At 52.8% G+C, this 12054-nt stretch overlaps 1 protein-coding gene across 1 annotated transcript in view; it reads left to right on the forward strand.

Annotated features, from left to right (window-relative positions):
* RXRA (retinoid X receptor alpha) overlaps positions 1 to 7273 on the forward strand; it is a 106003-nt gene extending 98730 nt beyond the window's left edge. Inside the window, exons 9-10 of the mRNA XM_054646371.2 lie at positions 1488 to 1593; positions 5450 to 7273. Of these exons, the coding sequence (XP_054502346.1) occupies positions 1488 to 1593; positions 5450 to 5597 (254 nt within the window). The 3' untranslated portion in view covers positions 5598 to 7273. The remainder of the gene's footprint in view (positions 1 to 1487; positions 1594 to 5449) is intronic.
* Positions 7274 to 12054: the final 4781 nt, after the last annotated feature.

Genomic DNA, 12054 nt, shown 5'->3' on the forward strand with positions numbered 1-12054 from the left:
GGAAATAGCAGAGGGCTATAGGGCAGGAAGGGAGGCAGGGGTGAAAGCTGGTTTGGTTTGCAAAGGACCTTAAAGCTCATCTTGTTCCAAACCTCCTGCCATGGGCAGGGACACCTTCCACTGTGCCAGGATGATCCAAGCCCTGCCCAACCTGGCCTTGGGCACTTCAAGGGATGGGGCAGCCATCTGGGTACCCTGTGCAGGGCCTCCCTACCCTCACAGGGAAGGATTTCTACCCAAAATCCAGTCCAAGCCTACTCTTTTTCAGTTTACAGCCATTCTCCCTTGTCCTGTCAGCTCTCCCCCTTTTAGAGTGACTGTGGAAAGAAAGTTCAGGTGCTTGAGGGAATTGTCCCTGAATTGGAACAAAGAGAAATCTAGGTGTTGTTGAAGAGAAAAATATGGATTAGAGCAACACCAGAGCATGGAGATAATTGTCTCTGCTTCCCAACCTCATCATCCAAGGGCTTTTATTACCTGCATTTCTGGAAAAGCACTTTGCAGACCTGGAGAGGCTGAAAGACATGAGATGTGCTCATAAAATACACAAAACCTTCAATGTTTGACCATAGTTTCACAGACTCTGGGAGGGTCACACTGCTCCCTTTTCCCTCTCAGCCCCAGCTGCCCAAGGGATGAGGAAGGTTCAGTGCCAGGGTTTTTCTCCAGCATTCCAGGGAGTAAATCCCTGTGCAGCAGGAGCCAGCCTGCACATACCTGCACAGCTCTCTGGGGGATCTCTGGATTTCAGAGTAGTGGATCAGAGCAGAACCAGATGGTAGCCAAGGACAAACCTCTCCATCCACCACCACCCCTGCTCTCCCTGAGCACAGTTTGTGCCCAAGCACAGCTCCTTGCCTGGATTTTCCCACCACAGCCAGGCCATGCTGTTCCAGCAGGGTTTTATTACAATTTCTTGGGTTTGTTTTTCTTCTTGGCCAGCTTGTTATTTTTTTTTTTTAAGTCCCCCCCTCCTTGTAATCAGCAGTAATTTATTGTCTGTAATTTGGGATTAGCCATTTATGGTCAAAGAAGGGGAATCTGGAGAGGTTCCCGTGGCACATGTGCTTGGGGATATCGATTTCTGCACTGTCCCTTTCACCCTGCTAAAAACAGATCCTCACTGTGCCCTGTCCTGGGGCTGTGCCAGAGCAGGGGCTTCTCCTTCAGCCCCACCAGCCCAAGGCTGGAGGGGGAATTAAAACATTTCAAATGAGGGTCTGGGACCAATGGAATGAGCCAACACATTTGGGGCTGGGCTATGAGGTGAAGAAAAATCTGTAATCGTGGGGTAAAGCTTCCAGTGCTCCCCAAATCTGTAATTTGGGGAGCGGGGTAAACCTCTGAGTGCTCCCCAAATCCCTGGAGCTCAGAGCTTGCAGCCACACTTTGGTGGGTCTGGCAGAGATGGAGGGAGTGCACAGAGGGTTCCTGCCTGCCTGGGAAGCCTGGAGGTGTTTGCCTGATGGTTTTTTGTTGCCTTTCAGACTCCAAGGGGCTGTCGAACCCGGCGGAGGTGGAGGCGCTGCGGGAGAAGGTGTACGCGTCACTAGAGGCTTACTGCAAACACAAATACCCCGACCAGCCCGGCAGGTGAGCCCCCTGTGCCCCTCCTCCTGCACCCTGTCCCCCTGCAAACCCCCTGCAATGGGTGCTGCAGCTCCCAGGGTCCCCTCTCTGCTCTGGGCACTCTGTTCCCAGTGATTCCCTGCGGATAAATCCCTCATTTCTACCCGCTCCGGCTCTGAGCATCCCTAAAACCCTCCCCTGTGCAGTGCACAGAGCTCTTTATTCCCCTGCCAGGAAATCCAGCAAGGTGGGCAGACCTGAGGAGCCCCAGCTCCCACAGCCCCAGCAGTGGGATGAGCACATGTGGGAAGGGGGGTATCATTTCCCTTTTGGAAACCACGGCCAGCGAAACCGCAGCAAAAATAGGACTCACATGGAGTTAATTTTCAGTGGCAGATGAGCATCATTGCTGGGAAGTGAAAGCCTCAATTGATGCTCTTTTTCTCCCCTCCCTGCCTCCCCCAATCCAGCTGGGAATGGGAGGGGGAATTAGGAATGTGTTCCTGGACGGCTCCAGAGCTGAGTGGGCGCATTTTCCCAGTTACAGCCCGGAGCTGGCAACTGCCAGTTCAGCTCCTGACAGCTTCTTGAGAAACCAAACAAAGCACTGGAAGCTGCTACTGGTGCATGAATGGTGGGGAAAAACAGCCCAGGCAACTGGGATTTGCATCTCACCTGCATTCCTGGCCTGGTGTGGATGGTGGAATGAAAAGGGTGCTTTGACAGCAGCGAGTGCAGTGGGCAGAGCGTGCCCTCAGAAGTGATGCTGGATTTGGTTTTTCCCCCACTTTGGGTCCCAGAGTGCTGGCAGATGAAGAAAGGTGCGTTGTGCAGGGATTTCTGGGGTGTTGCTGGTTGGTTTGAGGCAGGCAGAGTGAGGATGAGGGTGCCATGGGGTGTGTTTGGTTTGTGGTGAGCAGGGGGATTGAGGGATGAGCACGGGGCAGGGCTGGTACCTCTCCTCTTCCAGAAAGCTTTATTAAACTGCATTTCTGGAGCAAATCCAGAGCCAGACCGTGGACTCTGGAATGCAGAAGAGCTGTTCCTGGCACCAGGAGAGCTGCTTGGGCATCATGGCCAGCAGCTCTTCTGGATGATTCCCTTGGTGGGGTGAGCTCTGGCTTTGCACATTGTGCAGGATCTGCAGCCTGGCACACACAGAGGGTGGCACAGGGACAGCACCAGTCCACAGCAGCTCCCCAGGACTCTGCCTCAATGCTCAGTGGGGTTTGAGGGAGTGTTTGAAGCCCAGAAGCTGCACCAGAAACTCTGGATTTCAATCTCTCTCTGGCTTTGAGTGACCTTGGGCTGGGAACCTTCTTGTGTGATGCTCACACCCATCCTTGGTGACCTGAGAGGTTCTGCACACTCAGGGATGTCCTGGGAGCTGAGCCTGGGCCCTGCTGCCCCCCTGCATCCCTCAGAGGTGCAGGGCAGTGGTGGCACCATCCCAGGTGCCTCAGGAGGGTGAACCCCTGGGCTGGGGCTGCACAAGAGCTCCCCAAAGTTCTCCCAAACTCTGGGCATCCTGCTGGCCCTGTGACACAATGTGCTCACCAGCTGGGGCTGCAGACAAGTCCTCCCTGCGGCTGAGCCACGTCTGGGACCTTACCCTGCTCCATGCTGTGGGATTTGAGGAATTCCCACCTTTTCAGGTGCTCCAAATCCTCACCCAGCAGCAGCTCGGGAGCACCCTGGAAACACCAAAAGGGAATTTTTCTGCACAGAGAGGCATTCCTAGGAAAAACCCAGCCCTGCTCCCCCTGTGCAGCCCCTGCTGCTCCACAGGGAGGGCTGGGGCCTACGTGACACCCAGCAGCCTCAGGCAATCAGGAATCAGGGCTCTTTTCTCCCCTCCCAGCCCTGGCACGTTCTGCTCTGGGCTGGTTATCTCACAGTTAAACATATCCGAGGGCTGGAGCCATCATCTGGTTTGGTTTAAAGTGAAACTTCCTGAATGGGATGGTAGGACTGATTTGTTTTTCCTGGCTCTGCTCCCACTGTTCTCGCCAGCTCAGCAGAAAAAAAAATTAAAAAAAAAAAAATAGGGAGAGGGAATTGTGCATGCATGTAGAATATCTGTGTGCTTGTGCATGTCTCTGTGTGTGTTTTATGCAGGGTCCCGTTCTCCCTTTGCTGCTGTTCAAGCCCTGATTTTGCAGCAGGAAAAGCAGATGACCCTGCTGTGGCCATTCAAGGGTTTTTTTCCCTGGGTTGGGAGCACTCACACAAGGAGGTGACATCCAGTGGCACCTGGGCTGCTCCAAGGCACTCTTGCAGGAGCTGGTGGCTTTCTCCTGGCTCCACAGCTTCTTGTCACCCTCTGAGCCCAGCAGCCTGCAGCTTTTCCCTGGTGAGGATGGCTGTGGATGGCTCACTGCCCTCCTGGCTGGGTCCTCCCCAGCCCTCCTGCCTGCTGTGACCTGGAACCATCTGCTCAGGCAGGGCAGGGGGTGGGGAAAGGGTTTTTGTTTGCCCTCCTCAGAGCCCTGGGATGCTTACAGAAGGTTTAACAAGATACTAATGAAAAACCCTTGACTCTCTCCTCAGAGTCCGACACGGCCTGACCATGATTGGTCATAAAGTCAAAATAATTCATATAAAACCAATAAAATAATGACCAGTTGGTAAACAATGTCCAAAACAAAACAAAACAAAACAAAAAAAAACCCACAAAAGAAGCAAATGAAATAATATTGTTTTCCTTTTTCTCTGAGGCTTCTCAGCTTCCCAAGAGAAGAAATCCTGGCAAAGGGATTTTTCCAAAAAATATAACAGTGACAGGGGATGTGTTGGGAGGGATGAAAGTTTGACAAGACTCACAGATATGTATGTTTAGCAGAAAGATTTTTGAATGTAGAATATGAAGAAGGAATAGAGATGGAAGCAAGTTTTGATATAGAAGAAAAGAATTGCTGAGCCAGTCTCACTGGATAACCAAGGAGGCAAAGGGTGTGTTAGTTAGAAGGGGTTTTTATGGCTTAGAGCAAAGGATAAACCCACCCCAAACAAGGAGATGTTTTTACCAAGCAGGAAGACAGCACAGGCAAACAAGGCAGCAAATGCTGCAGGTAGAAAAAAGGTCTCAGAATTTTCCACTGCAAGAAAACTGAAAAACAACTTCTAGCTTAAACTGTAACGTACTTTTAGTGATTGGAGAACAGTAACATGAATATGGCAATTATAGCAGTTATGATAGGCTATAGATGAAAAATAAGGTGTAGATTGGTTGTTCTGTATTAAGATTCTCAGCAAAGAAAAGTCTATAATGCATTGTAACCAAAAGAAAAGTCTATAATGCATTGTAACCCAAACTCAGGGTCTCCAGGCCTGCCTGCAGCTGGAGCTGGCAGCTGTAGGCACAGCTCTGTCACCCACGACCCTGGACTGCTGTAACTCATGGATACAAAAAACTGCATTTTGGAGAACCCCCTGGAGCCCCCCATCCCTCATTCAGGCTCTTACAGTGGCGCCTAACGTGGGGTGCCATTAGGAAGAGCCTGAATGAGGGACAGAGGTCTCCTGGAGCTGGCAGCTGTAGACACAACTCTGTCACCCACGACCCTGGACTGCTGTAAGTCATGGACACAACAAACTGCATTTTGGAGAGCTGCCTGGAGTCCCCCATCCCTCATTCAGGTTCTTACAGTGGTGCCCAACGTGGGGCACCATTAGTAAGAGCCTGAATGAGGGACACGGGTCTCCAGGCCTGCCTGCAGCTGGAGCTGGCAGCTGTAGGCACAGCTCTGTCACCCACAATCCTGGACTGCTGTAACTCATGGATACAACAAACTGCATTTTGGAGAGCCCCTGGAGTCCCCCATCCCTCATTCAGGCTCTTACAGGGATGCCTGACTGTGCCATGTCTCCCTTCCCCCAGGTTTGCCAAGCTCCTGCTCCGCCTCCCAGCCCTGCGATCCATCGGCCTGAAATGCCTGGAGCACCTCTTCTTCTTCAAGCTAATAGGGGACACGCCCATCGACACCTTCCTGATGGAAATGCTGGAAGCGCCGCACCAAATGACTTAGAGAACTCTGCTGGGTCAGTCCCTCGCCCGGCCGGGCTCCCTGGGGGCCCTTCCTCTGCTTTCCTCGGCCCCAGCCCGTCCCTCCCTGCTGCCCCCAGGGCCACAGGCACCGTCTGCTCCGGGGCGCCCCGGCCTCCTCCTCCCTGTCCGTTCGCTGTCACTGCTGCGTCTCCAGACCTGCTCGCTGGTTCCCCGTGCTACTTGTAGAGAGGAGTGGGAGCGGAGAGAGCTTTGCCAACCCCTGCCCCTCCCCAGCCGTGCCATGAGGTTTGGGATGAGCCACCGCGGGGCTGGTGTCACCCCCAGCCCTGCCCTGGGGACAAGGACGGTGCCAGCCCTCGGGGGGCAGTGGGGTTTGGACGAGCCCGAGGGGAGTGGTTGGACTCTGCCAGATTTGCAGCTGGGCTATTTTCAGAGGATGGAGTTTTTGGAAAAAAAAAAAAAAAAAGAAAAAAAGAGAAGAAGAAGACAAAAAAAAAAAAAAAGAAAAAAAAAGAAAAATTTCTATTTTTGGTTTCTAACTATTCTTAGTAGTCTCGGTAGTTACTTTGCGGAGGGAGAGGCCGTGCCCCCTGAATGAGTCACCCCTGGCTGCACAGAGCCTTCTCCTTCCACTTCAGAGCAGAGCATTTGGGATTGAGCTGAATCCCCCCCAAAACATGGGGGCTGTGGCACAGGAAATGCCCTTTGGCCACCCCGGAGGGCACCTGGGCATCGCTGCCCACCCCAAAGGTGTGGACATGGGCCAGCTGCAGCACTTGCTTTAAGGCTGCCAGGGAGTCCCCATGGCCCTTCCCCAGCTCCTGGGAGCTTGCTGGGACCCCTGGCCTCAGCACAGCATCCCAGTACATCCCAGTGCTGCCCCAGTACCTCCCAGTGCTGCCCCAGCATCCCACCGTGACCCCATTCTGGAGTTTTGGGGTTTCGGCTCACCCAGGAGGCTGCTCCTGTTCCTTCAGCCCTGCCAAACATTGCAAAGCAACAATTAGTGGGAGGGCTTGGCCAGGCTGGTTAATTGCAGCTGTTAATTGGTGGTGAAGCAAGAACAGGGCTCCCCCTCCCCTGGATCTCCCCCGTGGGGGTGGGAGGGCCTGGCTGGGTGGGGGATGTGGCAGCAGCATCATCCCTGTCCCCTCCGGGATTCCGAGAGCACCAAAAGCACCTTGGCTTTTGCACAACCCTTTCCTTGAGTCTTGGTGACAGGATTTTGGGGTTAGGGACAGGAATGTGCCCACACCCCAGGGGATGGGATTCCCCCAGGAGTGTGTGGCCAGCGAGGGAACCATCCCCCTTCACCTCCCTCCTCACCTCCTGTGCCCCACCAAAAACACAAGCTGGAGAAGAAACAAAGCAGAGGGGATGATGAGGGATCTTGGGAAGGGTTTTCCAGCCTTGGCAGGATGGACACACTGTACCTGTGGCCAAGGGCTTCCCCACCACTTCCATGTGCTCTGTGCTTTAAAAAGCAAAGGATGAGGTCCCAAAAATCCTCTTCTTGCTCCCCATGGTTTGCAGCTGGTTGAAAACTCCTTTGTTCCTGGAGGGGGATGGAGCAGCAGCCACCACCTCACTCCCACCTCTGTTTTGGAGGGGACACCGTTGCCACCTGCCTGTTGCCATCCCAGCTGGCAGCTGGAGTGCCCAGCTCCATCCCCTGCAGCTCCAAAATAACAAAAACCACTCAGGATTTAGGATTTCAGGTGGCAGCTCCCCCTGGGGCTGGCCCGAAGTGGCGAATCGGCAGAGGCAGGCAGAGCCTTGGCTCTGTTTCCCCAGCAGCCTGCAAGGCACTGAAAATATTATTAAACAGCTTCACCCTGCAAGAATTTGCCAAGAAAACGAGGCAGGAGAAACGAAATCTGGCGAGGGTGCCAGGAAACACGAGCAGGCTGTTCCCTGCCAGCGCCAGGCTGGCGCAGCCCCAGGGGCGTGCAGGGAGGTGGCAGAGCCCCCAGCCCCGAGCCCACCCAGCCCCTGGGCAGCCCCCAGGCCCCGGCAGAAAGGAGCCTGGGACTTGCTGGGCACGGAGGAAAAGCTTTGGGCAAGTTGGTGGATGTTGCACTAGGATAAACCCGCTGGTCTCTGGTGGGTTGAGCCACTTTCTTTGCTGGGGGGTGGCTGGGGAGGGGCTCTTGGGTGCTGTGGAGGCACAGTGGGAGCTGCCCTCCCATCCCATCCCATCCCAATCCCATCCCAATCCCATCCCATCCCATCCCATCCCATCCCAATCCCATCCCAATCCCATCCCATCCCAATCCCATCCCATCCCATCCCAATCCCATCCCATCCCACTCATCTCATTTTGTCTCACCCCATCCTGTCCCATCTCGTTTCATCCCATCCCTTTCCATTCTGTCACGTTCCATCATCTTCCATCCCGTTTTTTCCCATCTGTCCCCATCCCATTCCATCCCATCCCACCCTGTCCTATTTCATCCCATCCCATCTCATGTCATCCAGTCTTCATCCCATCCCATCCCATCCCATCCCATCCCATCCCATCCCATCCCATCCCCATTAGCATCTGACCTTACAAAGCCAAGGGGGAGGCTCTGCAGGCCCCAAGCTCCAGGTCAGGCTCATCCTTGTGCCTCAGTTTCCCTGCTGGAGCAGCACAGCCCCAATCCATGCCCATGGTGGAGGGGATTTTGGGAAAGGCTCAGCCTTGTCCTGGGGATTTCACTTCTCAGCTGGTGAAAGGGAGTTGGGATTCCCTGAGCCCCCAAAGCCCAGCCCAGCCCCTCCATCCTCATCCAGCCCTTCCTGTGGGAAGGAGAAGCTTTTGTGTGTTGGGAACAGCCAGAGCAGCCTTAAAGCAATGAGCTTTGCATGAGTTTGAGCCTTTCCTTTGTATTCTTTTCACTTTGGGCTTGTATTTGTTGTTGTTGTCCTCATCACGATAAGGCTGAGTGTGGGGAGGTGAGGGTGGCTGAAGGAAAACAAAAGGCACATTATTCCCTGGAGAGGCAGGACGTGGATTTCACCAGCTCTCAGTACTCTTGCAAAAATCTGCTTCCACTCGGGTGATCTGTTCGTAATGCTTATTTCAATTTCTTTTTGTTGGTGGGACAATCTTTAATTTTCTAAAGATAGCACAAACATCAGCCTTTCAGCCAGCTGCTGCACCCCTTGCTGCATGTTGCACCCACCCCATACCCAGTCCAGCACATCCCAATCCCCCCCATGGCAATGCTCAGCTTCCCTTGGCACTGCAGCTGCCCAGGAGTGGCCCTGGGGCTGTCGAGGAGGGGTGGGAAACGCTGAGCACTGGCCCTGGTGACCCCTCCACACAATGGGGACAGCCCTGGCCTGGGCTGCTGACCCCAAAGCCGGGCTGGGGAGCTGACCCCAAAGCCAGGCTGGGCTGCTGACCCCAAAAGCAGACTGGGAGCTGTGCTGACCCCAAAATCAGGCTGGGGAGCTGATCCCAAAGCCAGGCAGGGGAGCTGCTGACCCCACTGAAAGCTGGGAGCTGACCCTAAAGCCAGGCTGGGAGCTGTCCCCAACACTGCAGAATGGGAGCTGTGCTGTCCCCAAAGCCAGGCTGGGAGCTGTCCCCAAAGCCAGGCTGGTGGCTGTGCTGTCCCCAAAGCCAGGCTGGTGGCTGTCCCCAAAGCCAGGCTGTGGCTGTGCTGTCCCCATGGCTGTGGGCTGGCTGGGTGGGTGTCTGTGTGTCCGTGTATGTACTGTAGATATCGACACTGTATAATACCCCACTCACATATACACTTAGAGAACTGTAGCAATTACAGACTTTTCCTGGCTTTTTGTGGTTTAAGTCAATTTTTTTTCTTTTTTTTTTCTTTTTTTTTTTTGTTGTTTTTTTCCTTCTCCTCGCTTTTTATTTTGCTTTTTTTTTTTCCGTATTTTGCTTCCATTGTATCTGAATCCCTTTCCGAATTGGCAGATGCCAAATCTGGATTTTTATTCCTCGAGACAAAGGAACTGCATCTATTTTAAGATGCCTTTTTGTTTTGTTTTTCTTCTTTTTGTTTCCTTTTTCTTCTTTTCTTTTTTTTTCCTCTTTTATTTTGGTTTTTTTTTTTGTTCTTTTAAGCAGGTGGTTTGGAGTAAAGAATAGCTTTAGCAATTCCCAATACTTAGTGATGGATGCCTTGGCTATGGGATACATAGATTAAAAAAAAAAGACATTAAAATTTAGAATGACAAAAAAAAAAAAGATAAAAGATAAGGAAAAAAAATATCTAAAGCATCAATAAAGTTAAAAATCTATTTTTGTACAAATGTAATTTTATCCCTTACCGTATCCTTGGATATTTTCTTTCCTGGATTGTTTTGTTTCTTCTACAGAGATTGTTATAAACTCTCTCTATTTTTTCTCTCTTTCTCTCTGTAAGTGTTCAGCCACAGGGATCTGGAGAAGAGGGAGAAACTTCTGACCGTGTTTTAAAGGCTTTATATGAAATCTCTTTTGAAATAATTTTTTTGAATGAACTTTTTATTTTTTTTTTTCCCCCCCACTTCCAAAATCTTTTTTGGGGATGGGAGGGAGGTGGGAGGGAGGGGAGGGCTGGTCTGGGGGTGTCTTTTGTCACGTATCTCTGGCGTTCCTGCAGGTCTGTTTTACTGTGAAATCACTACCCGTGTATTATTATTCACTTCAAAAACAACAGAAAAGGTTAAAAAAAAAAAAAGAGAAAATGAAAAAAAAAACCAAACAAAAAGAAAGAACTGCTGCTGGAAACGCCAGTATTTTGAGAACAATTGTATTAGAAATGAGGAAAAAAATGAGAAGAAAAAACAAAAAAAAAGAGAAAAAGAAAAAAGGAGAAAAAAAAAAAAAGAAAATATATGAGCATTTTAAAATATAACCCAGTCCAAGTCCTCATTTGTTCTTATTGGTGTGTGTGGAGTTATTCACTGGGGGGGCTGTCCCCAGCAGGGTCCCCATTCCAGGCACTGCAAACCCAAGGAGATCCCGGCTGAGAAGGAGCAGCCCCAGCTCTGCCCGGGACCTTCTCCCTTTTCTCAGGTATTTTCTGAGAGGGATTCCCCAATCCCTGAGGTGCCTGCTGTGCCTCAGGGCTGGCATTTCAGTGCCAGCCTGGGGGCATCCCGGGCCAGGGCTCGGATTTGGGAGCACAGAGGAGTTTGGGGACACAGAGGGGTTTGGGGACACAGAGGGGTTTGAGTGACACAGATTTGGGGGCACAGGGGGATTTGGGGGCACAGGGGGGTTTGGGGACACAGAGAGGTTTGAGTGACACAGATTTGGGGGCACAGAGGAGTTTGGGGACACAGAGGAGTTTGGGGGCACAGAGGAGTTTGGGGACACAGATTTGGGGGCACAGAGGGGTTTGGGGACACAGAGAGGTTTGAGTGACACAGATTTGGGGGCACAGAGGAGTTTGGGGGGTACAGAGGGATTTGGGGACACAGAGGGATTTGAGTGACACAGATCTGGGGGCACAGGGGGATTTGGGGACACAGAGAGATCTGGGGGCACAGAGAGGTTTGAGGGACACAGATTTGGGGGCACAGAGGGATTTTGGGGCACAGAGAGATCTGGGGGTACAGAGAGGTTTGGGGGCACAGAGGGGTTTGGGGGCACAGAGAGATTTGGAGGCACAAAGGGATTTGAGGGGCACAGAGGGATTTGAATGACACAGATTTGGGGGCACAGGGGGATTTGGGGGCACAGATTTGGGGGCACAGGGAGATTTAGGGGCACAGGGGGTTTGGGGGCACAGAGGAATCTGGGGGCACAGATTTGGGGGCACAGAGAGGTTTGGAGGCACAAAGGGATTTGGGGGGCACAGAGGGATTTGAGTGACACATCTGGGGGCACAGGGAGATTTAGGGGCACAGAGGGATCTGGGGGGCACAGAGGGATCTGGGGCACTCCCACATGCGATGATGGAGATGTTTGCATCCCCAATCCCTCCCGGAGCGGTCCCGGAGCAGGAGCGGCGCTGGCAGCGCAGGGTGGGAGAGCGGGAGCCTTTAGGCTGCGCTTAACCTGGGTTTGTTGCCAGGTGCAAACGAGATTGAGCTCGCAGTCGGGTTTAGAGCCGGGGTAAATCCTCCCCCGGCGGCGGCGGGTGCAGATGCAGAATCAGAGGCGCAATTCGCTTAGCGCCCATCCGTGTTTTCTCATTTGGGGAAGAAAAAAAATGAGGTTTTGTCATTTTTGGAGGTTTGTGGAGGGGCACAGGGGGTTGGTTCTTTGCCCCATTCCCACTCCATCCCCGGGGAGCCGGCAGCACCCGCCCGGCCACGCTCCCGTCCCCGGCTGCACAGGCTGCCTGCGTGCCTCGTTAACCTCTCGCTGTTTGCAGAGTAAATATTTATCTCCCTCCCGAGGGTTTTGGTCCCCCTGGTCCCGGCTGTGTGGGGCAGCCCGGGATGCTCCGTGGGCTGCCCGGGTCACCGCTGCCCGCTGCTCGGGAAACCGCGTCTCGCCCTGAAAATCGGGTTTGTTTCTATTTTAAACGATG

Source organism: Agelaius phoeniceus, chromosome 21 (assembly GCF_051311805.1).
Source record: "Agelaius phoeniceus isolate bAgePho1 chromosome 21, bAgePho1.hap1, whole genome shotgun sequence".
Taxonomy (NCBI): Eukaryota; Metazoa; Chordata; class Aves; order Passeriformes; family Icteridae; genus Agelaius; species Agelaius phoeniceus.